General features: G+C 37.6%; 1 protein-coding gene across 1 annotated transcript in view; it reads left to right on the top strand.

Annotated features, from left to right (window-relative positions):
- The window catches only part of LOC136841399 (uncharacterized), a 67,685-nt gene that overhangs the window by 36,652 nt on the left and 6,394 nt on the right, over positions 1-24,639 (top strand). Inside the window, exon 3 of the mRNA XM_067108312.1 lies at positions 20,720-20,920. Coding sequence (XP_066964413.1) covers positions 20,720-20,920 — 201 coding nt within the window. The remainder of the gene's footprint in view (positions 1-20,719; positions 20,921-24,639) is intronic.

Consider the following 24,639-nt stretch of genomic DNA (forward strand, 5'->3'; position numbering starts at 1 on the left):
GAAAAAAAGAATTTTTATTCCTCCTTTTTGGCATAAATGTAGGTAATTAAATAATCTACTAGACACCATTCTTATCTAGACTTAATTCCCATCCTTACTAGACAAATTTAACCTATAATAAATCCCCGGTAACTCATTTATTTCAAAGTGTGTGTGTGTGTGTGTATATATATATATATATATATATATATATATATATATATATATATATATATATATATATATATATATATATATATATATATATATATATATTTCACTTTATATTATTGCATATTTAATTTTACACTCGTTCTTCGCTGATGACATCATATCGTTGTCGTAGCTAGATCTATATAGTCCATGCCTAGACCTAGTCCATTCCTAGACCTAGTCCTTTGTTCAACCAAGTCCATACCTAGACGTAGAGTCAATGCCTAGACCTAGAGTCAATGCCTAGACCTAGTCCATGCCTAGACCAATTCCATTCCCAGAACTAGCCCATGCCTAGATCAAGTCCATGCCTATAGACCAAGCCCATGCCTAGACCAAGCCCATGCCTAGGCCTAGTCCATGCCCAGAACTAGCCCATGCCTTTATCAAGTCCACACCTAGACTTAGCCCATGCCTAGACCAAGTCCATTCCTTGGACTCAGTCCATGCCTAGACCTAGCCCACCGGACGTATCACTGCAGAGAACCTTCGTGAGTCTCCCGGTTGAAAAGGGATTAAGCTGTGGATGACATCAGTGACAGAATGATGATATTGCTCTCTCGCGCGCCCTCTTTTTCTTTTTTTTTTTTTTTTTTTGAGGCGGTGGCCGTGACGTGCGTAAACCGACGTGGCAGAGACTTATAAGGACACGACAGTCGTGTGCACACGTGTAATGAAAAAAAAAAAACGACTGGATGTGATTAACGATGTATTGGTGAAGAATATGAGGTTCAATGGTAATGGGAGTGAATAAAGTTCAGTGGTAATGAAAAGGTTTAATCATATATATATATATATATATATATATATATATATATATATATATATATATATATATATATATATCTAGTGATAGAGTATTATCTAAAGCATCTAACTTAAACTATTGTAGCCTATTAACATCAGATTGGGAGAAAAAGTCATCTTATTCTTTGGTTTTTGAATTAAAACTTAAATATAAACCATTTTTTAACTAAAGGATAGTATTCTAATGTATTCTAATATATATTAACAAACGGGAAATCCTAAAATAGGCCTATAATAGTCTTTACTAATAAAAATATTAGGAATATTAGTAAAATACAGATGTTTGGAATCAGGAAGGCTACCCGTGCTTAAAAATCTGTCAAAAATAATTATGATTGAGCCGTTTAATATAAAAGCACCTGGAGATTCATTGAAAAAACCAGCGACCCCGACTATGGATTAAACTGAGTGAGAAGAATAAGAGGTGTTAATAGCAATAAAAATAGTAATAAAACCAGGTAGGAGTAAAAAGCTACGATAGTTGTGCTGCTAATTTCTCTCAACCCGTTTGCCCTGGCAAACAGGACTATAGATATGTTTAAGAGGCCCTACAAGTTGCTTTTGAAATATCCATATATAATCTATTATTCAGCGTCTAGGAAGCTTTATTAAACGCCACATTATCAAAGTGGGATGTTCCCTGGTGGTCACATATGAATTCCATAAAGGAATCTGCTAGGCCTATCTCAGACAAGTTCAATTCGACTGGACCAGGCAATGGCGAAGTAGGGGCTCTTTTTATCAGGGAATTATCAAGAGACGATTGCAAAGGAATGTTATAGATATTAACACGGCTTTTTAAATGATGCGAGATTTTGTTCAAACCAAAATTTCAGATTAAATAGAGGAATATGAATTTTAAAAAGTGGAACTGACGCTGAAGTGGTGGTTGAGTGTTACAGGTATCTATGCGACATTTTGTTCAAACTGTTTGCTGATTAAGTAAAGGCATATAAATTTGTAATGACATTTCTACGGTATTTATATTGAGCTTCGTGCCCTATAATATATATATGTCGTGTTCTGTGTTCTATATTCGTGTTCTGTGTTCGTGTTCTATAGTCGAAAGATAATTATATATGAAGAATTATTAGAGACATTGAGCTAGACCGAAGACAGTGATTTGAGCTTCGTGACCTATATAATTATATATATTTCGTGTTCTGTGATGTATCCCGTGTTCTAGGTTCGTGTTCTATAGGCGGAAGATAAATTTATATAGAGAATTGTTTATTTATATGGAGAATTATTAGTAAAACTGAACTAGGCCGAAGTGGTATGTAAACCAAAGGCCTCTTCTTCGACTCTGATGACGAGAGAGAGACCAGAGGGGGAGCAGTTGCTGCCCAGCCCCTGGTACGAGGGAAGAAGAACCAGGGGGGAGGGGTATAGGGGGGGATTGGGGAATCCTGGGGAATCACACACACTCTGGGGATGATCGGAGACGGAGCGATGATCCTCCTCCTTCCTCTTCCCTCTAGTAGCCTATCCAAGATGACTGACTGGTCGGTCGCGGTGGTGGTGGTGGTGAAGGAGAGAGAGAGAGAGAGAGAGAGAGAGAGAGAGAGAGAGAGAGAGAGAGAGAGAGAGAGAGGGGTTGAACACACCTGGGACGGAGGGTTGATGAACACAACCTCCTCCTTGGGTTGGACAGCAGCGGAGGCAGCGAGAGCAAGTCACCGTCGTGTCTTTTCTGGTGTGCCGAGTCGTGGTTCGGAGGTGCTAAAAGAAGGGAGAGATAGAGGGAGAAAGAGAGAGAGAGATATATAGAGAGAGAGAAGAAAGTGTTCGTAATCTCCTTTCCTTTTCCCTTCTCGTCGGGTCAGTGGAAGTGGTTGCAAGTCGTCCTGCGGGAGATAAGATCAGTGTGTGTGTCCTTCGCTATAGTCGTTAGCGCCGTCGAAGGGCGAGAGAGGGAGGGACAGAGAGACAGACAGACAGATAGAGAGAGAGAGAAGAAGAAAGAGAGAGAGAGAGATAATAGTAATAATCTTCTCCTTTCCTTTCCTTTCCCCTCCTCGCTCGGTTAGTGCAAGTGGTTAAAAGGTAGTCCTATAGAAGACAAGACTGTGTTCTTTCCTTGTCAGCTGTGCTGCCTTGTGTTGTCTGAGAGAGAGAGAGAGAGAGAGAGAGAGAGAGAGAGAGAGAGAGAGAGACTCTAACAATCTCCTTTCCCTCCTCGTCCGGACAGTGCAAGTGGCTGTAAGTAGTCCTATAGCAGACAAGGCAGCGTGTGTGCACGTCCTTTGCTTAAAAAAAGACACTCGCAAATGAGCGAAGGACATCTCTTCTCTCTCTCTCTCTCTCTCTCTCCAAAAGACCGGTATCTATATGGCGGTCAGCCACGCTGAAGAAGGAGGCGCCCATGATCCGTTCTCTCTCTCCTGACGAAGTGAAGAAATCCTGCCGCGTTTTCGAAGGGGATTCCTGATTTTCTGAGCAATATATTTTGACTTCTGTTTGCATTAGAGACTTTCTATATATATATATATATATATATATATATATATATATATATATATATATATATATATATATATATATATGTTGTCTGTTGTTGAAAATAGTTTTTTTTGTGACCTCACAATCGACGAAGGACAAGGCAGGGAGGAAAAATATTAAAATATTATTAGAGTAATAATCAGCGCTAGGCAACATCGAGAGGAGAATGAGAGAAATATGAAGCAGATTCTTTTACACTTTCGAGAACGTGTGAAATCTTATCCGGCCGAGTTTCAGGATTCTGTGGGTGAAAAAAAAACAAGCAAAAAACACGCGGTGAAATGACGTCAGTGAGGTGAAAAAGGAGCATTTTTTTTTTCACTCAAGTGAAGTTACTCGCAGTTTTTACTCGCACAGACACTTTGTGAAATTAGTCCAGTGAAGTGAAAAAGGAGCATTTTCCACTCTAGAGAAGTTCTTGCATTTGAATTGCGTGTCATGTGACGTATATAGGTCTAAGAAAAAAAAGAAATTCCCTCTGATATCGTTCAGAGAGCCTAGGCCTATAAGCAGAAATTTATGCAAATTATATTGAATATCAATATCTTTCATTTGTAACATCTAGGCGTTGTGTAACCTTAATTGTTTGTGTGTATTTACAAAGTTCGGTTGTAAATCTGTGAACGTAACAAAAAAGTGCAATTATACAGAAATCGGTCAGAAGTGGATGGAGTGAACAGCGCATGCGCAAATGCACGACTCTGGGATACCCAGTATAATTTTTAATGTTTTCCTGAATGTTTATACTTATAATATTCATAATTTCAATATTTATATATTTATTTTCCGTTCTGGCTGGTTGGTTGATTAGTAAGCTCTACGGAAAATGTGGATGGAATGTGATTTTGCTGTGAATATTCCCAGATTTTATCATTTGTATATTATTCCTTGGTTTTTGTAGCTGTTGGTGAAGTGTGTATATATATGCTCGCGTGTATGAATACTTAGTGAATATTTATATGTTTTGAGGTGTATATTTTTAAAGCTTAGGCTGTAATGTATGTACACGTACAAACTTATGTATGTATATATATGTATATATATGTATATATATTATATATATGCATATATATATATATACATATATTCTCCCTCCTGAAAAATTATGAAATTCATTTTCAAGATGAAAACCACATCTGAAAAAGAACGCCGATTCAAAATTGTTTTATTGATAAAATAATTTTCTTTCTAAAAAAAATTATAAAATCAGATTTTGAAAATGAGAAATGACAGTTGAAGATGAATATTCATTTAAGATTGTTTTCATTATAAAATTATTTTATTTCTTTAAAAAAACAGTTATAAAATCAGATTTTGAAGATGAAAATCAATTTAAAAATATATAAAATCATTTTTAATGAAAATTAGCAGATACAAACCCAAGCATTGGGGCTCATAAGATAATAAAAAGGAGTTAAAGAAGTTGGACAGCGAGGTTGAAGAAAACGAAGTGGTAAAGGAGGTAAAGTAAAATGCTGAAAAAAAAGTGGGTGGGTGCAGCCAATAGGCGGCCGAAGGGACGTTGCAATTACCCTTTAGGAATGCCTACAGTGCACCGCGTGAGGCGCACTGACGGCACTATATATATATATATATATATATATATATATATATATATATATATATATATATATATATATATATATATATATATATCTATATATATTAAAAGTAATATAAAAGTTGAACAATAAACAAATTCTAATTCAGCTCTCTTTCTCTCTCTCTCTCTCTCTCTCTCTCTCTCTCTCTCTCTCTCTCTCTCTCTCTCTCCTCACCTGGTGGGGAATGGCGTATATAACGGGACAGAGAGACAGACAGGCAGATAGATAGATCGATAGACAATTAGACAGATAGACAGGGTATTATTAAAAAGGGCACTATGATATAAATATAAATAAGACATAATAAAAAAATATCAAAAAAATAATGATAAAACGATAATTTTAGTTTTCAGTTATATTTATCAATGATAATGTTATATACTCCCAAGCGTTACATTAAAAATAATTTTAAAAATCAATTACGAATTATATAATTCATCTAATTCGTATAAGTGTATAAAACGTAGGGAATAATTAGCATAAAACTAGTAATTGTACCACACAAATGGAAAATGTTTCACTTTGGAGAGAGATTAAGAGAGGTGACACATTTCTTCTTCTTCTTCTTCTTCTTCTTCTTCTTCTTCTTGTTCTTTCTTCTTCTTCTTCTTCTTCTTCTTCTTATGCGGTTTTAGAATCTTGACTTATTTTACTTCACAAATGCCACAGACTCTTCTCAGGTGTCATGGCCGCCGTCTGTCGAAATCGGGCAGCGTTCGATTCGTGTATTTATGAATGGAATTTCCTTGTCACTTTCGAGGACTATGATTGTGGGGTGGGTCAGTTCAGTGTCTTATTTGGGTGGGTTTTCGTCGCTTTGTTTAATTTCGTGCTGTTTCCTGAAGTCTGAGTTCTTGTGACTTTGTTGTGCTTTCTGGATAATATATATATATATATATATATATATATATATATATATATATATATATATATATATATATATATATATTATATATATATATATATAATAGATGGGATTTTCATTGTTTTTTCTTTTGTTTCCTGAAATTTGAGCTTTCCAGATAATATATTTGTTTATTTACATATATTTCTGTACGATTTTCGTTGCCTCGTTTAGCTTTAGTTTGCTGTAAAAGAAAACCATTGTGCCGGCTTTGTCTGTCCGTCCGCACTTTATTCTGTCCGCACTTTTTCTGTCCGCCCTCAGATCTTAAAAACTACTGAGGCTAGAGGGCTGCAAATCGGTACGTTGATCATCCACCCTCCAATCATCAAACATACCAAATTGCAGCCCTCTAGCCTCAGTAGTTTTCATTTTATTTAAGGTCAAAGTTAGCCATAATCGTGCGTCTGGCAACGATATAGGCCAGGCCACCACCGGGCTGCGGTTAAAGTTTCATGGTTCTCGGCTCATACCGAGACCACCGAAATATAGATCTATTTTCGGTGGCCTTGATTATACGCTGTAGCGGCTGTACAGAAAACTCGATTGCGCCGAAGAAACTTCGGCGCATTTTTTACTTCTTGTTTCTTGAAATTTGAGTCTAGTGGCTTACAGTGCATTCCGGATATTGCGGTCGTGCATTTGCAAGCAGATTTTCCTCATAATTTTGACGGCTAATACGTGTTAATTATTCATCAGATGTAGGATATTCGTATATATATTTTTTTAGTTTCTCGTCCTATTTCGTCTATTTTGTTTCCTTAAATTAAGCAATATATCCCGTCATTTCCCCCAAAATCGAAAATTGGGACTCAGCGTCTGAAACTCTGAAGACATTTCTAGTTTTCAGTCTTAATGACAGCGATTTTTCCAAGCCATCTGATTTTGCGAAAGATATTTATGAAAATGTTAGATATTAGTAGAATATTAAGCAACAGAGCAGATTAGCTTCCTGTAATCACAATGGCCTTAATCATCGCCGGAAACTTAGATAGATATTTAGACTGATTTGAAATTTGCCGACTGTGAATATTGAATTGAACTTGAATTGAATATAGAATTTAGACCAAAGGCCAAGCGTTGGGACCTATGAGGTCATTCAGCGCTGAAATTGACAGTCAAAGGTCTGTAAGGTGTAACAGGAGGAAAACCTCGCACTGTGAATCAATTGTTAGGATAGGGTTGAGGAGAGGAAGATGGAAGAGAGAGAATATGAACGGAGGTCCAGTAAAAGGAATGAAGGGAGTTGTAGCTAGGGGCCTATATGGAAGGGACGCTGCAAAGAACCTTAAGATAAAAAGTCAGGGAGATTCGAACAAGTCTGTATAGGGGTGTGACACCATCACTCCGAGGAAGAATTGCCTTTTTTTTTTTTAATAAGCTAGAATCTTAAGAAGGGCTCCGAGAATCAGTAAAGTAATATACAAAGACTCATTACATTGCCTGAGAAAGAATTAAGGAGTGGGAGAATTAAGATCGGAAATTACATTCTCTGCCATTTTAGCACCAGAGCTGCCCCAGAGAAACTGGTCAAGCAGATTAAAAGGTGCCTGAAGATAATAAAATTCTCCTTTTTTATGGGTACTGAGAGGAATTCTCTCCTTTTAAGAGTAATAATTGCAATAATTCTCTCTCTTTTCATTAAGAGTTCTTTTAAGTATGCAAGGAATGACTTGAGTTTCACGAGCCTTCAGAACACTGCAAGAATCACATGATTCTTGCAGCTTTGATGATGATGTCAGAGTATGTTGCAATTAGATGCTGTAAAGAATATATATATATATATATATATATATATATATATATATATATATATATATATATAAATATAACATAGATTCTCCTGTCCGTATAATTAGAACCATACGAAACAAATAACAAGCTTTAATGTATTTTTGTTCGACAAGCTACCATACGTTAAATCTGTCTTTAACTGCATCCAGGCACATTCAAGTTAATGATAAAAGTGAGGTTATTTCTGAGACTAAATATGAGAATACTTGTTGTTGTTCGCAAGTCGTTGTTCATATTTTTTGTGTTGGGGGGGAGGGAGTGAGGAGGGGGGTGTGATACCTTTAAATTACATATATGAAAGATTTTTCACGTGACTTTACAAAGAAGTATTTGACTGATAACTGAATTTTTGCAAAAATGGTTCATGTCTGTTCCTGACGCATTTGTTAAATATTTCTGTGCAAATCTGTAAGAAAAATGTTGACAGATATTTAATTTTGTCAGTTTTTCGAAATCTGTAGTTAAATTCAAAAGTTAAAATCTCAATACTCTAAGTTTTTCGGAAATTCAAATCTCTCTCTCTCTCTCTCTCTCTCTCTCTCTCTCTCTCTCTCTCTCTCTCTCTCTCTCTCACGTGCTCTACCCGTTTAAGGAACCTCAATACTGTAAGTTTTTCGGAAATTCAAATGTTAAAATCTCTCTCTCTCTCTCTCTCTCTCTCTCTCTCTCTCTCTCTCTCTCTCTCGTGCTCTCTTGTCCCGTTTAAGGAACCTCCATACTGTAACAATGTATTCGTGATGTTTATTTACAAAACAAATTCAATAGCCTTTATTTCTGTAGTCTCCCAAGTTTCACTGTCCTGTGCCAATAGGCCTAACACGGAAAAATCAGGCACTTAACTCTCAAACGCGTAATGTTCTAATCATTACAACACTTACACGTAATGAAGTACTCCATAAACGTTCAAATTACGACAGGTGATAACCCGTAAGACTTGAAATTTCATCTGTCATAAAATGTTTCATTCTGTGGCGTCACTAGGATCAGGGCTTAGCTCAATCTCCTGACACCATTCAATGTCCAGCCTTTGGTTTACTGAATCCTGCTGTACATTCACCACTTCTTTCCCTCTTCTTCCTCCTACTTCTTCGTCTCTCCTCCTCTCCTCCTCCTCTTCTTCCTCCTCCTCCTCCTCCTCCTCTGGGATGATAGCCTCGCTTAATCTCCTGACATCATCCAGTTTTCCTTCTGTGGTTTACTGAATCCCTGCTGTATTGCCTCCATTTTCCTTCCCTCCCTCTCCTCCTCCTCCTCCTCCTCCTCCTCCCTCCTCCTCCTCCTTTTCTTTCTCTCTTTCTGGGATGATAGCCCCCGAATCTCCTGACATCATCCAGTTTTCCTCCTGTGGTTTACTGAATCCTCTGTACGTTCTCCACTTCTTTTCTATTCCTCCTCCTCCTTCTTCGCCTTCTCCTCCTCCTCCTCCTTCTTCTTCTTCTTCTTCCTGGAGATATGCACAGGACCACCAAAGAAAGTTGGATGTCACCCGAATGAGACGGCGCATACTAATTGCAGATTACCACTGGCGGTTACATTGCCCCTCGGTCTATAGCCAATGCGCCTGCGCACCCTTCTTACGTGATGTCCGTTTATGTGACACTTGTGTATATTATATATACCTCTAAATGCACACATTTACATGCAACACGAAGATGATTGCTCTTTTATATATAATTTCCTAGTTTTAGCTACCATGTCGTGCAGTTGGAACTCCAGAAGTTCTGGCGAAGGTGCAGTGCACTGATACCAATAATAATAATAATAATAATAATAATAATAATAATAATAATAATAATAATAATAATAATAATAATAATAATCTTTGGAAGCTTGAATTTCAAGTCAATGGCCCCTTCGGTGGGGTTGTTCCATATGGATAGGTTTCATCTGAATAAAAATAATGATAATCATATTCTTGTCATCAGCGAGTACAAACTGAAGAGGTTTTAAAATGGCTGGAGGAAGCATTTTAATTTTGATGTTTTAAAATCATAGTCTTGTCTTTAGCGATTAAAAGCGAGAAAGCAATTAAATTTGCGGTAGGAAACACTTGTGTAAAAATTCCCTTTTACTTAATAGGATTAAATCAGTTTGTGTATACTAAACCTTTTTAGTTTATTGTCTTCAGTAAGTGTAAAACTGGAAATGAATTTATATTACTGCAGGAAGCATTCAGGAAATAATTTAATATTGTCTATGAGCACTAAATTACTTTGTATTTGCTAAGCTTTTTATTATATAATCACAGTAGAATGTTAAAACACTAACAAACATGCGTATGGTACTAGAAAAAACTTGCTCATAAAGTTAGGCCTAGGCCTATTTAGCTCGAAATCCTCACTACGCTCTGGACTACTGCTAATTTGCAGATGATGAGAGCATGAGCTCTTAATGCAGAGAGAGAGAGAGAGAGAGAGAGAGAGAGAGAGAGAGAGAGAGAGAGAGAGAGAGAGAGAGAGAGAGAATGACGATGGCGTGTTTCAGGAATACAATCGAGATCATAACAGCCCAGTCACCCCATGTTCACGTTTTCTTTTATCAACGCTTTGTAAAGAGAATGAGAGACTCAAAAGAAAAAGATATATATAAAAAAAAACTCTATTGTATTACGTTCGTTTATTAATTAGGACGTATAACCATCTGTCGCGTAATTACGAGAACACAAAGAAATCAGAATTTATTTCTATGGTGACTCCATGGTATACAATTTGTGCGGCACCTGGGCCATTCGTAATTCGAGTCGATACGTTATCTTTTTTAGCAATTTGTTATAAACAAAAATTGACAAAACTGTTCAGGTGTTTTAGGATATAGAACATTTATGACATGTTTTACTTTTAATGGAAAGAGAGCGCTTGGTGTATATAATTACGGTGTAGTTTTAGAGCCTGAAAAACTTGTTTATCTCCTACATAACTGACCACGCCCATTAGGTTGCAATTATTCTCTAATCTCATATAATTTCTTATTATTTTCATGCACGTTTCAGTTTCAATTACTAGTTATTTACTACTACAATTAGAGAATTATATTCTTTCATGATCCTGAACGTTTGTGAAGTGTTGCTGTAACTGTAATCAGCTTTCAATGTCTAGGCCTACCTTTGTACTGGTTCATCTACAAAAGCTAATATCTTTTGTGTTATGGTTTTGGAGCCGTGTAATAAGTGTTGTAATAGTATCCAATTTTTAATGTATAGGCCTACCTTTGTACTGATTCATCTATAAAATCCAATATCTTTTGTGTTATGGTTATGGAGCTGCGTAATGATTGTTGTAATTGAACTCAGTTTTTAATGTATAGGCCTACAATTTTACCAATCCATCTATACAACCCAACATCTATTGTTTAATGGCTACGGAAAGTTATTTTCTGCATTGCGCAAAAGACTTTCAACAAAGCCCAAGTTCTGTTTACTTTTTGACGTCAGTCCTGCAACATCATCGCAGTTTCAAAACTATTCTTCGTTGGTAGCTGGTTGTGAAAGTAAAATATTCATCCCTTTGCCCAGAACGAGATAATGGAATAGCCATGAGAGTGTTATTTACAATTAACAGCAATTTCCTCGATTCGTATCATGGAAGGTTAGGTAATAATCTCATGACTATGTCTGGTCTGTATGTCGTGTTTCATATACTTGAGCAATCTCATAATTGCTCACTGGTTTAGGCCTACTGGGTTACGCAGCTAAAAGTATCGAGAGAGAAAACCTTTTAGGGTGTATATATGAACCTTCTGCATGCATGCACAAGCACGGAAGCAAATGCTGATAGATAGATTAACTAATTAATTGATAATATCTGCATCTTTTACATCGTTAGATTGATTTTGTGAATCTTACGTTTCATGTTTATTGGCCTTATTATTGCAATGGTTGCCAATGGGAGAAAATTTTCAATTATATATATTAATTCAGGAAAATAAGAGATAATTCTTTTAGTAGAGAGAGAGAGAGAGATGCATATTCTAGATCAGGGTTTATATATATATATATATATATATATATATATATATATATATATATATATATATATATATATATATATAGAGAGAGAGAGAGAGAGAGAGAGAGAGAGAGAGAGAGAGAGAGAGAGAGAGAGAGAGAGAGAGAGAGAGAGAGAGAATGTTAGCTTTTCATATGTAAAAATGAATATGTGAATTATACATGTGTATTACACCTCACATTATACTAACTTTGCCGTCAAGCCTAGAGATTATTCCAAACGTGACTCAAAATCCCTTCTTGGGCGTTCTGTAGGCCTATATGTTTAGCCTCCAGAAACCTACGAATGCCACGCCTCCGTAGGATGAAAAGGGGGCGGGAGGGGTGATGTTGAGGGGTGAGGGGTCAAATAAACTAGCCTCTCACGAGGCACAATTTCCATTTCAGTTTCAGCATCGAAGGTGGAGGAGGGGGAGGAGGAGGAGGGGAGGAGGAGAGCGGTACGGCGACATGTGGTTTGGGAATGATACGTGACACCTCATTCTTCGCCTACCGCAGCCTCCCTCCGTCACCAGGTTTATATATGCCTTTGTGTGGATGATTCCACGTCTCGGAGGGATTAGCGAGTTAGTCTTTCATTATATAAAAGGCATAGATTCCTTAGACATAAAGATATACGTAGATACATGTGCAGAGTAAGAGAATAAGAAAGGGTAAAGTGAGAAAGAGAGGTGGGAGTATGCTAGGCTAATCACCTAATGGAAAGGCTTCTAAAGAATAAAAGGGCAATGTTTTGTGATTCATTTCCTTATAATGATGGGATGATGTCAAATAAAAGCTAATTTAAACAATGAAAAAGAAATAAACGCACACTGCAACAATGTATGCAAGCGCATCGGTCTAGAAATTCAACTCCAAGTCTCTGTCCTGCTCCCGTTTGTTCTCGTGACAACCAGGATTATCTTTGATGATGTCCTTGTGATTTCATGTCTGTAATGTCTGTTAAAAAGCAGTTATACATAAGACCTAGCATGAGAACTGCCCTCAAGGACTGCATAATTATTATAATTATTACTGAGACCTTCTCTGGGGGCAGGATCGTTGCATATGGTATACCTGTTTCAACGGCATTAGCCTTCTTTAAGCGTCTTATAACCTTTTGTCAGTGTAGCTGGTATATTATGTTACTTAGGTTCATGCAAAGATGTTCTGCCATAGAAGTTTGATTTCCTCTGAGGTTTATCATTGTATTATTATCCTATATAAAGAAATACTTTCGCTCTGGACAGGGTATACAAAACATGAGACTAAGGTAGTTCTTTCATGTTCTCTTTGAGGCATACCCACAGTAGCTAGAGCCTATTGTTACTTACCCTTTCTAGCCATACGAAACTGAATTTCCTAATTCTCGAGAATTATAGAGAAGGATGAGAAAGATCTTTATCATAGGATGTGGACGCAAGAAGAAGATTCAGAGAGTAGGATTAGCAGGATGTGTACGGAAGAAGTAATGAAAATGGCCACCACAGAATAACATAGTAAAATAGGATAATAATAAGTATTGCAATAAATATATATGTTTGATAATCGACTCGCTTCTCTAAATGGAAAATTTATATTAGATGAAAAAATGTCACAACTGAATTGAGTAGAGATTTCGCTTAGGGCCAGAATTCTTGCAAGCGTACCTGATTTGCTTGCTTCTGCTTTTGGGTGCTTGCGGGTTTAAGCAGGTCTATATACCTGTGTGTATGTCTGCCTGTCTATTATAGATTTAATCTCTCTGTCTATTACAGATTTAATCTCTCTGCTGCTGTGGCAGGAAAGCAAGTGGATTGACGCAAAGCTACGTTTGTACATGCCATTTTGGCATTCAAATAATGAGTTTTCCTTTCATTCTATCTTGTATTTCTTTCTCCTTTCCTTTGCCGATGGGTAGGGCATTTTAGGGCAGTTTAGAAATTGGCCCGCTCCCTAATACCACACTCCACCTTTTGGGATTTAGGTCTAAGACTTACCTAATCTACACCCTACTTTTTTTGATACAGGTCTAAGACCAATGATCCTTTTGGGGCATAGGCCTAAGACCAATATCCTTTTTGGGGCATAGGTCTAAGACCAATATCCTTTTTGGGGCACAGGTCTAAGACCAATGTCCTTTTTGGGGCATAGGTCCAAGACCAACGTCCTTTTTGGGGAACGGGTCTAAGACCAACGTCCTTTTTGGGGCACATAGGTCCAAGACCAATGTCCTTTTTGGGGCACAGGTCTAAGACCAACGTCCTCTTTGGGGCATAGGCTAAGACCAACGTCCTTTTAGGGCGCATAGGTCTAAGACCAACGTCCTTTTTGTGGCACAGGTCTAAGACCAATGCCCTTTTTGGGGCACATAGGTCCAAGACCAACGTCCTTTTTTGTGGCATAGGTCTAAGACCAACGTCCTTTTTGGGACGCACAGGTCTAAGACCAACGTCCTTTTCTAAGACCATCCGGCATAGGTCTAGATCACGCCTCTTTGAGGTCAAAGACCAACGTCCTTTAGGGCGCATAGGTCCAAGACCAACGTCCTTTTGGGGCACAGGTCTAAGACCAACGTCCTTTTAGGGGACGTAGGTCTAAGACCAACGTCCTTTTTTGTGGCATAGGTCTGAGACCAACGTCCTTTTGGGGCACAGGTCTAAGACCAACGTCCTTTTTTGGGGCACATAGGTCCAAGACCAACGTCCTTTTTTTGTGGCATAGGTCTAAGACCAACGTCCTTCTGGGACGCACAGGTCTAAGACCAACGTCCTTTTTTGGGGCACAGGTCTAAGACCAACGTCCTTTTGGGCATAGGTCTAAGACCAATGCCCTTTTTGGGGCACATAGGTCCAAGACCAACGTCCTTTTTTTGTGGCATAGGTCTAAGACCAACGTCCTTTTTGGGCCATAGGTCTGAGACCAACGTCCTTTTTGACCAGGTCTGAGACCAACGTCCTTTTTTGGGGCGCATAGATCCAAGACCTCGATGCAGCGGAATGAAGCCAAACACCTCCAATCATCATCTCTCCGATTCGCGATTCTCGACACGACGCGTCTGTCAGCACATTGTAGCCGCTTTCTGCCGTTACTCGATACGTCAGTCTTCGCCTTCTTCTCCTCCTTCTTTTTTGAAATCTGCGTCGTCCTCCATCGTCCTCGTCATCATCCGACCGACAGCCGATGACGACGACGAGATTCGAATTTCGCGTCCGATGGCTCCGCGCGTCTGATCATATGAGCGTGGCATGACTCTCCCGCTCGGCGGCGGCGGCGGGGGCTGCTTGTGCGTGACGAAACACCTTCGCCTCCCGGCCTTCCTGCGTGAGCATGGATACCTTCGAAGGATTAACGACCGACTCCGAAGGGGAAAAGGGTAAGAGAGAGAGAGAGAGAGAGAGAGAGAGAGAGAGAGAGAGAGAGCTGAGAAACTTAATAATGAAAAGATGAGTCTAAGAACTTGGTTACGTCAACTTGAAGAGTGTAAAAAGTATGTGTATATGTACGAACATGAGAGAGAGAGAGAGAGAGAGAGAGAGAGAGAGAGAGAGAGAGTTGAGAAACTTAATAATGAAAAGATGAGTCTAAGAACTTGGTTACGTCAACTTGAAGCGAGTGTAAAAAGTTGTAAATGTACGTAACGCGAGAGAGAGAGAGAGAGAGAGAGAGAGAGAGAGAGAGAGAGAGAGTTGAGAAACTTGTAATAAAAAAGATGAGTCTAAGAACTTGGTTACGTCAACTTGAAGCGAGTGTAAAAAGTTGTAAATGTACGTAACTGAGAGAGAGAGAGAGAGAGAGAGAGAGAGAGAGAGAGAGAGAGAGAGAGAGACTTGGGAAAATGATAATAAAAGCATGAGTCTAACGTTACGTAACTTGAAGGGAGTGTAAAAAGTTGTGTATGTATGAACAGAGAGAGAGAGAGAGAGAGAGAGAGAGAGAGAGAGAGAGGAAAGACTGTCAATAAATATAGTTTTACACATTTTGCCATCCGTGTTCACCTGGTGTACTCAAAAGGTACCCCCACCCCGCCCCCGTTTGGAAGCTGTGGATGTCGAACCTCGTGCCTCTCGTCTCCCCTTACCTGCCCGATGGCATCACGTGCCCTGTCCTGTCCTGTCCTGACCCTCTCTCTCTCTCTCTCTCTCTCTCTCATTGTCTCAAGACTCCTCCTTCTTCTACTTAGACTAACCTAACCGCGAGGTCTGCCTTCTCGCCTCAATATCCAATCAGCTTTCTCTTCCCCTGCATCTTTTTTGTTTGTGTCTCGGATTGTAAAGTCCATTATCCCCATCCTCCCCCTTCCACAATCCAGCCCCTACCCAACACCCCACCCATCCCGATCCCCCTCCCCATCCTTTCATAGTTCGTGCTCGTGAGGTGTTTGTTCGACGCCATTCCGCGTTACTCTCTTCCCGATAGTGGAAAATGAACATTATCCCGGCTTGGCATTTTATCCGATATCTTCTGCTGTGGCCATAACCCGAGGAACTTATTTTTGACCGTTTCCAAGTTCCTGCTTTAGAAAATCGACGGGTATATATGCCTGTCGAAGGCCTGTCTGCCTATCTGTGTCTCGGAAAAGGCCTTTGGCAACCTCGAGAGGACTATTGTTTTTCTCTGTCCCTCTCTCTCAGTGTGAGTCGAGCCAGCCTTCCCGGAAGCCTCTGAAGGCTAGACCGATAATTGACACAACTCTCGAACTCTTCTCGCCGTTGGAAAGTGCAATTTTTTCTCGTTTTTTATAGAGATTGACGTTTATTAACATTAACCGGGGAGAAGAGGTTTATCAGTGAATCCTCTTCTTAGAAGAAGTCTTGTGAAGTCAACCATTTCACGGGGTTGAATATTTACATAGAAAAGTTTATGGTTTATTTTTTAGCTGTGTGGAGAAGCAAGCGAGTTGTCAGTGATGTGAAAAAGCTGAATATTTTAGCCCTATAAGATTTCTTGGTGTTATTAATTTCCAAGACCACTTTATACAAGTTGAATTTGCTGACGAAAGAAGCTGCTAAGTGACATAAGTGACCACGCCCCCTTGGAAGTCAAATAACTTGGTCTAACATAAGATTTACAGATATCTGTTTAACGCTCAAAACAATTGCTCAAAGTATGCACTGTTTTGCATCAACTTTTGCTTAGAATAATTAAATGCTTAGTTATGGTGATGTTTGGTCTCTTCATAGAATGATTTTTCAGAAGGAATATTAACTACATTTGTTAAATTTGTGTAGAAAACGTGTCTTAACACACACAAAATACATAACTATTTTCATTCCATTTCGGTCAGTTATGAATCAAATTATATTTAACCGTTTTCAGAAACAAATTTAATTAAAAAAAAAAAGATATCTGAGACTCTCCGGAGTCAAATATTGACGCCGGAAGCACCACCAACATTTACAGTCTTTTTTCGAGTCAGCTAACTTGTTGTCACCAGTCAAAATGGTCACCGAAATTCTTTTGGGGGTCATGATGGTGGCTTGCGTGACGACTGCCTGCCTCTGGACCAACTGTCAAAAGAGAAGTATCTTGGGAGAAGGGCAGTTCACGGTTTCTGGGAACACTTTCGAGGTTTGAGAGAGTCACCCCCTCGAAAAAGTGGCCCACATTTCTTTTTTTTTTTAAGTAGCAATGGGAGGTCATTCTTAGCAAGCTGTTGTACCAGCTCTTAGTTCTATTAATAATGCTTCGATGTTACCATTTTCAGGTCGTGGAAATTTTGAGTGAAGGACTTCTCAGTCTTTTTTTTTTATAGGATCTCTAGTGATATTCCTATTTAGGGGTTTCGCTCGTGCAATGATATATAGGATTACATTGGTCTAAGGACAGAACTTTCTGTTTGAGGTCGGGGAAGATATTTCGCGTGTACGAACTTTCCATCGAAGAGGTTCTACTTCCTTCAGTAAAACGAGCTGAAATAGACTCACTCCTCTCGCTGGGGCCTAACTGCCGCCATACCCAAGGCTGAAGAAAATCGAACTGGTGCCCCTCTGTCGAGCAAGCAAAAAAAAGCTCAAAGAAAACAAAAGCCATACGATGCTCGCCGAAATCATCCTGACAGGAGTGTTCGGCGTCGCCTTCTACTTCATCCTAGACCAGATGCGAGTCCTACGCGACAAGGAGCCCCTGGTTGTCATGCTGAAGGATGCGAAGGACGGGCCCAGCGGTCCAGAGGACAAGAAACAAAAGAAGGACGAGAAGACGCCAGCCAAAAGGAGCGGGGGCGCCGGCGGTAGCAGCAGCAGCGGAGAGAACACTAGGAAAGACGACTGACGGAGTGTGAGTCTAGAATCTGTAGACTTACAGAAGGAGGAGGAGGAGGAGGAGGAGGAGGAGGAAGAAGAAGAAGAAGAAGAGGAAGAGGAGGAGGAGGAGAATCCCGCTTTCTCTCCTCGAGAATGACTGAGTCTACGGAAGTGGGGTATCTCTCTTTTTTCCTCCTGTAGAGAATTAGCAGTAGTGCATCCTTCCTCGCGTCCGGTAGAAAGCTTCTGCATAACTAGAAACCGCTTATTTTCGTAGTAGTAGCTGGCATGCATTAGTAGCAGCTTCTAGTAGCTACTTAGACCAACTTTAGTTCCTCGTAGAACCTTCCTTTTTAAGCCTAGGTATCTTAGGTATCTTTTCAGTAGCACGTAGGGTATTTGGGGAATAAGGCCAGTTAGGTATATACTTCAGCAATGTTTGTTGTTTGTTCTCTTGTTTGTGGGCTTCTAACGGGTCGTCAGGCTACCAGCGGAAAGTAGTGCGCATGCCCCAAGGAAATTCTGGGATTCGCGTAGGTTTTTCACTCAAATTCTGGCATTTGCGTAGTTTTTTTTACCCCCTTCTGCATTCCCACGAGAACTGGGCCCTCTATTGCATCGTACCAGGGACAGTCCGGGATTAGAGATGTTTGACATATCCTAAATAAGAAGGAAAATAAGCAAAATCACACCCATCAGCCTATAGCGGCTTACTCGAATCAACTAATCAGCCATTAACCCAAACGCGGTTGTACCTAGACCGTCACTGAATGTTCCCCACCAGAAAAGCGAGCCGTTTCGTCGACTTACGAAATATCCGGTGGTCTTGATGACGACCTTTGACACGTGACGAGTGAGTGAAGTGACCTCGGAAGTGAAAGAGAGAAAAGATATAGGTGAAATAAGACGGACGGGGGGAAAAAGTGTCAGTCAGTGGAAACAGAACTTGGAAAAAAAAACTCTCTTTCTGTAGCCTTCTCAGACGAGGCCTGGTGCTACCTAGGGACGCTTCCATTTTTTTTTTTTTTGGAAAGAATGATACGAAGGAGGAGTCCGGAGGAAGGGGGTTATTACCTGAAGAAGTTGCAAGACGAGGAGGACTCGCAGAGTAACAATGGCGGTAAGTCTAGTCCTATAGTCCTATACCACCTTTCATTAGACTACTCTCTCTCTCTGGGTCGAGGGAGAAGAGATGAGGAGTTTCTCGAAGGCTGAGGAAATGGGTTTTTTTTTATTTAATGGGTTTGTCTGAATAGGAAATTAAGGTGAAATTTTATTAATTTTATATTTTCACTCGCAGGTTAACCTTCAGTTAATTTTAATGGCACTAGAGAGAGAGAGAGAGAGAGAGAGAGAGAGAGAGAGAGAGACAGGTGGTATTCTTTTGTATTCATCATTTACAGAAATTCAATGGTTTCTTCATTTTTTGTAGAACATTAATTTATTGGAGAGAGAGAGAGAGAGAGAGAGAGAGAGAGAGAGATGGTATTCTTTTGTGTTAATCATTTAAAGAAATTCAATGGTTTGTTCATTCTTTTGAGAACACCATTGATTTAATGGCATGAGGAGAGAGAGAGAGAGAGAGAGAGAGAGAGAGAGAGAGAGAGAAGAGAGAGAGGGGGAGATTTGTGCTAAAAGTTATTTCAAGAAATTCTATGGTGTCCATTTTTTTTTTTTGGAGAACACCATTATTCGGATGGCAAGATAGAGAGAGAGAGAGAGAGAGAGAGAGAGAGAGAGAGAGAGAGAGAGAGAGAGAGAGAGAGAGAGAGAAACTGTATTCTGAAGTCCTAGTCATATAAGAAGGTTCACTGTTTTCTTCATTTTTTACTATTATTATTCATTTGATTTTCACATAATGTGTGTTTTCTAAATCACTATATAATATATAAAATCTAAATTGTTATGATTAGCCAAAATATCGTCTGTGCATAAAAAAAAATTCATGAATATAATAATGCAGAAATATAAACCTGTCACCACTGGGCAATGGAGTATTGGTGAATATTTTTGGTATTCCTTGTACTTTTGATAATTTATTAACATTTTTATCTGCCTGTTTATTAATTTGTTATTTTATCTTTGCTTTCTAATGACTGATCTCTCCTTCCTGCGTTTCCTATTGACCTCTGTAATTTTTTTTTTCAAATGGACACCCTATTCTTTGGAAGCTTGAATTTCAAGTCAATGGCCCCTTTGGATAGGGTTTGTCTCATAATTAATAATAATAATAATAATAATAATAATAATAATAATAATAATAATAATAATAATAATAATAATAATAATAATAATCATTCTTTGGTGCTGAGCACATGTAATCCATCTTGGTGAAAAAAATATTTCAGAGAAGTTAAGAATAATAATTATTATCTCTTTCAAATTTCTAGTGTTATTTCAGCACTTAAGTAAGCTTCCAAATTCTGGTGCATTCAGTGTATTTTTTGAAATTTTGTTCATTCATTTTTTCAAATTTTGAATGCATTTTCAAATTTTGTATTTTTTTGAATTTTGGTTCATTCATTTTGCAAATTTTGTATTTTTTTCAAATTTTGGTTCATAAACTGCATTTTTCAAATTTTGGTTCATACCCTGCATTTTTCAAATTTTGGTGCATTCACCACATTTTCCAAATTTTACTGCACACACCCCTCAAGGAATCCTTCCTTCAACATACCCTTTTCTCCTAACCTCCCTCCGTCCTTTGCAGAGGTCCCTGAGATGAGCGAGAGACTCTTCAAAGTCATCATTATCGGAGATCCTACAGTTGGCAAGACATCCTTCGTGCAGAGGTACGTGCAGGACTCCTTCAGGAGGGATTACAAAGGAACCGTCGGCGTGGACTTCGCCCTCAAGATCCTGAAGTGGTCTGATTCTGAGACTATAAAGTTGCAGCTCTGGGATATTGCAGGTGAGAGTGGTCTTGGAAATTTTAGGGTTCATTTTCTGCATTTTTGCTATACTGTTCTGTGTTCCCTGAGACGATTTATAAAAGGACATGTTATCAAACTTTAGGTTAAAGTGTTCTCATGTGTTCAAAATACGACAGTTTGGAAAGGGGACATGTTATCAAATTTTTGGTAAAAATGCTTTGTTGTGTGTTCTGTAAATAGGATATGCAATACTGTTCTGTGTTCTCTAAGACATTTTAAGAAAGGGACTGTTATAAAATTTTAGGTAAAAGTGTTCTCATGTGTTCAAAATGCGACAGTTTGGAAAGGGGACATGTTATAAAATTTTTGGTAAAAATGCTTTGTTGTGTGTTCTGTAACTAGGATAGTTTGAAAGGGACATGTTATCAAATTTTAGGTAAAAAATGTTCTATTGTGTCCTCAAAATAGGACAATTTGAAAAGGGACATATCAAATTTTGGGCAAAAATGTTCTGTTGAGTATTTTCAAAACGTGAAAATTTAAAAGGGGTCAAGTTACCAAATTTTGTGTAAAAATTATCTATTCTCATTCTCAAAAAAAGGACAATTTAAAAAGAGACAAATTTTAGGTAAAAATTTTCTACTCAGCATTCTCAAAACAGAACACTTTGAAAAGGGGACATGTTGTAAAATTTTAGTTAACAATGCTATGTTGTGTGTTCTATAAATGTTATAATTTGAAAAGGGATATGTTTTCAAATCTTAGGTTAAAATGCTCTGTTGAGTATTCTCAAAATTAGACAATTTGAAAAGGGCCATTTTATCAAATTCTATGTAAAAATGTTCTATTATGTGTTCTCAAAATAGGGCAATTAAAAGGGACATGTTATCAAATTCTATGTAAAAATGTTCTGTTGTGTGTTCTCAATATAGGACAATTTAAAAAGGGACTTGTTATCAAATTTTAGGTGAAAAAATTCTCTATTATGTGTTCTCAAAATAGGAAAATTTAAAAATGGACATTTTATTAAATTTTAGGTAAAAATTTCTAGTGTATTTTCAAAATAGGACAATTTTAAAAGGGACATGTTATCAAATTTTTGGTAAAAATCTTCTCTTGAATATTCTTAAAACAAAACAATCGAAAAAGGACATGTTACCAAATTTTGGGTAAATATGTCCTGAGATGGTCAAAATAGGACAATTTGAAAAGGACATTATATCAAATTTTAGGTAAAAATGTTTTGTTGAGTATTCTGAAAATATGACAATTTAAAGAGACATTATATCAAATTCATCCACCCCCCAATCACCAAGCATACTAAATTGCAGCCCTCTAGCCTCAGTAATTTTTATTTTAAGGTTAAAGTTAGCCATAATCGTTGTACTGGCAGTGATATTATAGGAAAGGCCACACCGGGCCGTGGTTAAAGCTTCATGGGTCGCGGCTCATACAACATTATGCCGAGACCACCGAAAGATAGATCTATTTTCGGTGGCCTTGATTATACACTGCAGCGGCTGTACGGAAAACTCGATTTGACATTGTTGCATTCACTTACCAGATTTTATCTTTAATGATATGTGACCTTGAAATAAGGACAACATTAAACCATAGTTGGGGAAAACAGTCATTGAACATCAGGAAAAACGAAAGAAAGTGAAACTTCGTCCTTTAATTTAACCTGTGACCTTGAAAATAGATCAAGGTTGGAACTCCGTGGTCTACCTCCTTACTTTTTTTGGTTTTTATAATTCGACTTGTATTTTGATATTTCACTTACGTTTCTATTTGTTTATTAATTTGTTAATTTATCTGTATATTCATTTGTTAATTTATCAGTATATTCATTATGTACTCTCAGTTCACCTTCTGAATAATAATAATAATAATAATAATAATAATAATAATAATAATAATAATAATAATAATAATAAAAATAATAATAATGATAATAATAATAATAATAATAATAATAATAATAATAATAATAATAATAATAATAATAATTAATAATATTCTTTGGAAGTTGAATTTCAAGTCAATGGCCCCTAATAATAATAATATATGAATAGGGTTCACCTTCTCAATAATAATAATAATAATAATAATAATTATAATAATAATAATAATAAATAATCTCTTTATCTTGCTGTCTAACCACTCCAACTCTCTATTTTTGCTCTCTTGAGCGCTGAATGGCCGAAAGTGCCCCAGTGCTTCGCTTTACAACCGAAATTTCAAAAATCAAATCAAAGTTCTCTGAATCATGCTTCAAAAAGCGTGATTTAGCGCTTGAGAGCAGGATTAACAGATTTGAACTTAAGCTCTGAGAGAGAGAGAGAGAGAGAGAGAGAGAGAGAGAGAGAGAGAGAGAGAGAGAGAGAGAGAGAGAGAAGAAAATCCCAACGGCCTGAATATTTGTTTTTGTTTTGAAGTCCCTGATTCCTGGCAGAATTGCGAACACACTGATTCACGAGATGAGGTCCTTAGTCCACACACACTATATATGTATATATATATATATATATATATATATATATATATATATATATATATATATATATATATATATATATATATATATATATATATAAATTATATTACAGGCAGATAGCGAAATCAGGCATTTCATGAACTGTCTGAAATCTCAGGCAGATAACGAAATGCACCTAGGGACACTTGATTCCCCCAGGGGCTAGTACTAAACACGGCGGAACAGTGAATCGCCTACGCTGTTTCGCCGTGTTTAGTACCAGCCCCTGGGGGATGGGCTCAAATGTCCCTGAGTGCATTTCGCTACTGCCTGTAACACATATATATATATATACAGTATATAAATATATATATATATATATATATATATATATATATATATATATATCTTTATACATATATACATATATATATCTTTATATACATATATACATATATATATATCTTTATATACATACATACATATGAATTTTTGTAACATACCCCAAGAAATTTTTTATATTCACAGATATTAAGACACAAATTTCGTTTGATATCCAATTCACTATAAATGTAACTGATAATTCACCCAAGGTGTAATTATAAATGATCAATGCTTTATCATAAATGCTTTATTCCCGAGATACAATGAACTGGATATTGAACGAAATTTGTGGCTTAACATTTGTGAATACATACATAAATATACGTGTGTGTATGTATGCATACATATATGTATGTATAAGTACAGGGGTTAAATTGTCCTCCCATTTTTTCTTAATAATTATCTAGTTTTCATTAGAAATACGCAGTTATTCATTATATTCCACATCAGCAGAGCAACCTTCTGTCTCACACACACACACACATGACTAATCCTTACACATAATCCTTCAAAGAATCCTAACAGCACGAACTGACCTAAGAATGAGTCTCCGTCATAACAAATCCTACCGTGGAACAATACCAGTCTGCAAAAAGGTCACGAAAATATTATTCCTTTGATATGATTTGTAATCAGAATCTTAGGTCTCATTCTGTTTCAAGATTCTGGAATGAATATTATGTTACTTTCTTATTTTTATTCGTAAAATATGTTTTCGCATGTTTTAACAAATATGAAGTTATTGGGGAATGTTATTCTTTTGATAGCTGCAACCTCTTTCGTTCCTTTTATACTGTACCTCCGCTCATATTGCCTTTCTCTCCTAAACCCTCTCCTAACAGTTGTTCCTCCTGTTACACCTATCAGACCTTTCTATTCTCAATTTCCAATTTAGCC

This window comes from Macrobrachium rosenbergii, chromosome 9, assembly GCF_040412425.1.
Source record: "Macrobrachium rosenbergii isolate ZJJX-2024 chromosome 9, ASM4041242v1, whole genome shotgun sequence".
Taxonomy (NCBI): domain Eukaryota; kingdom Metazoa; phylum Arthropoda; class Malacostraca; order Decapoda; family Palaemonidae; genus Macrobrachium; species Macrobrachium rosenbergii.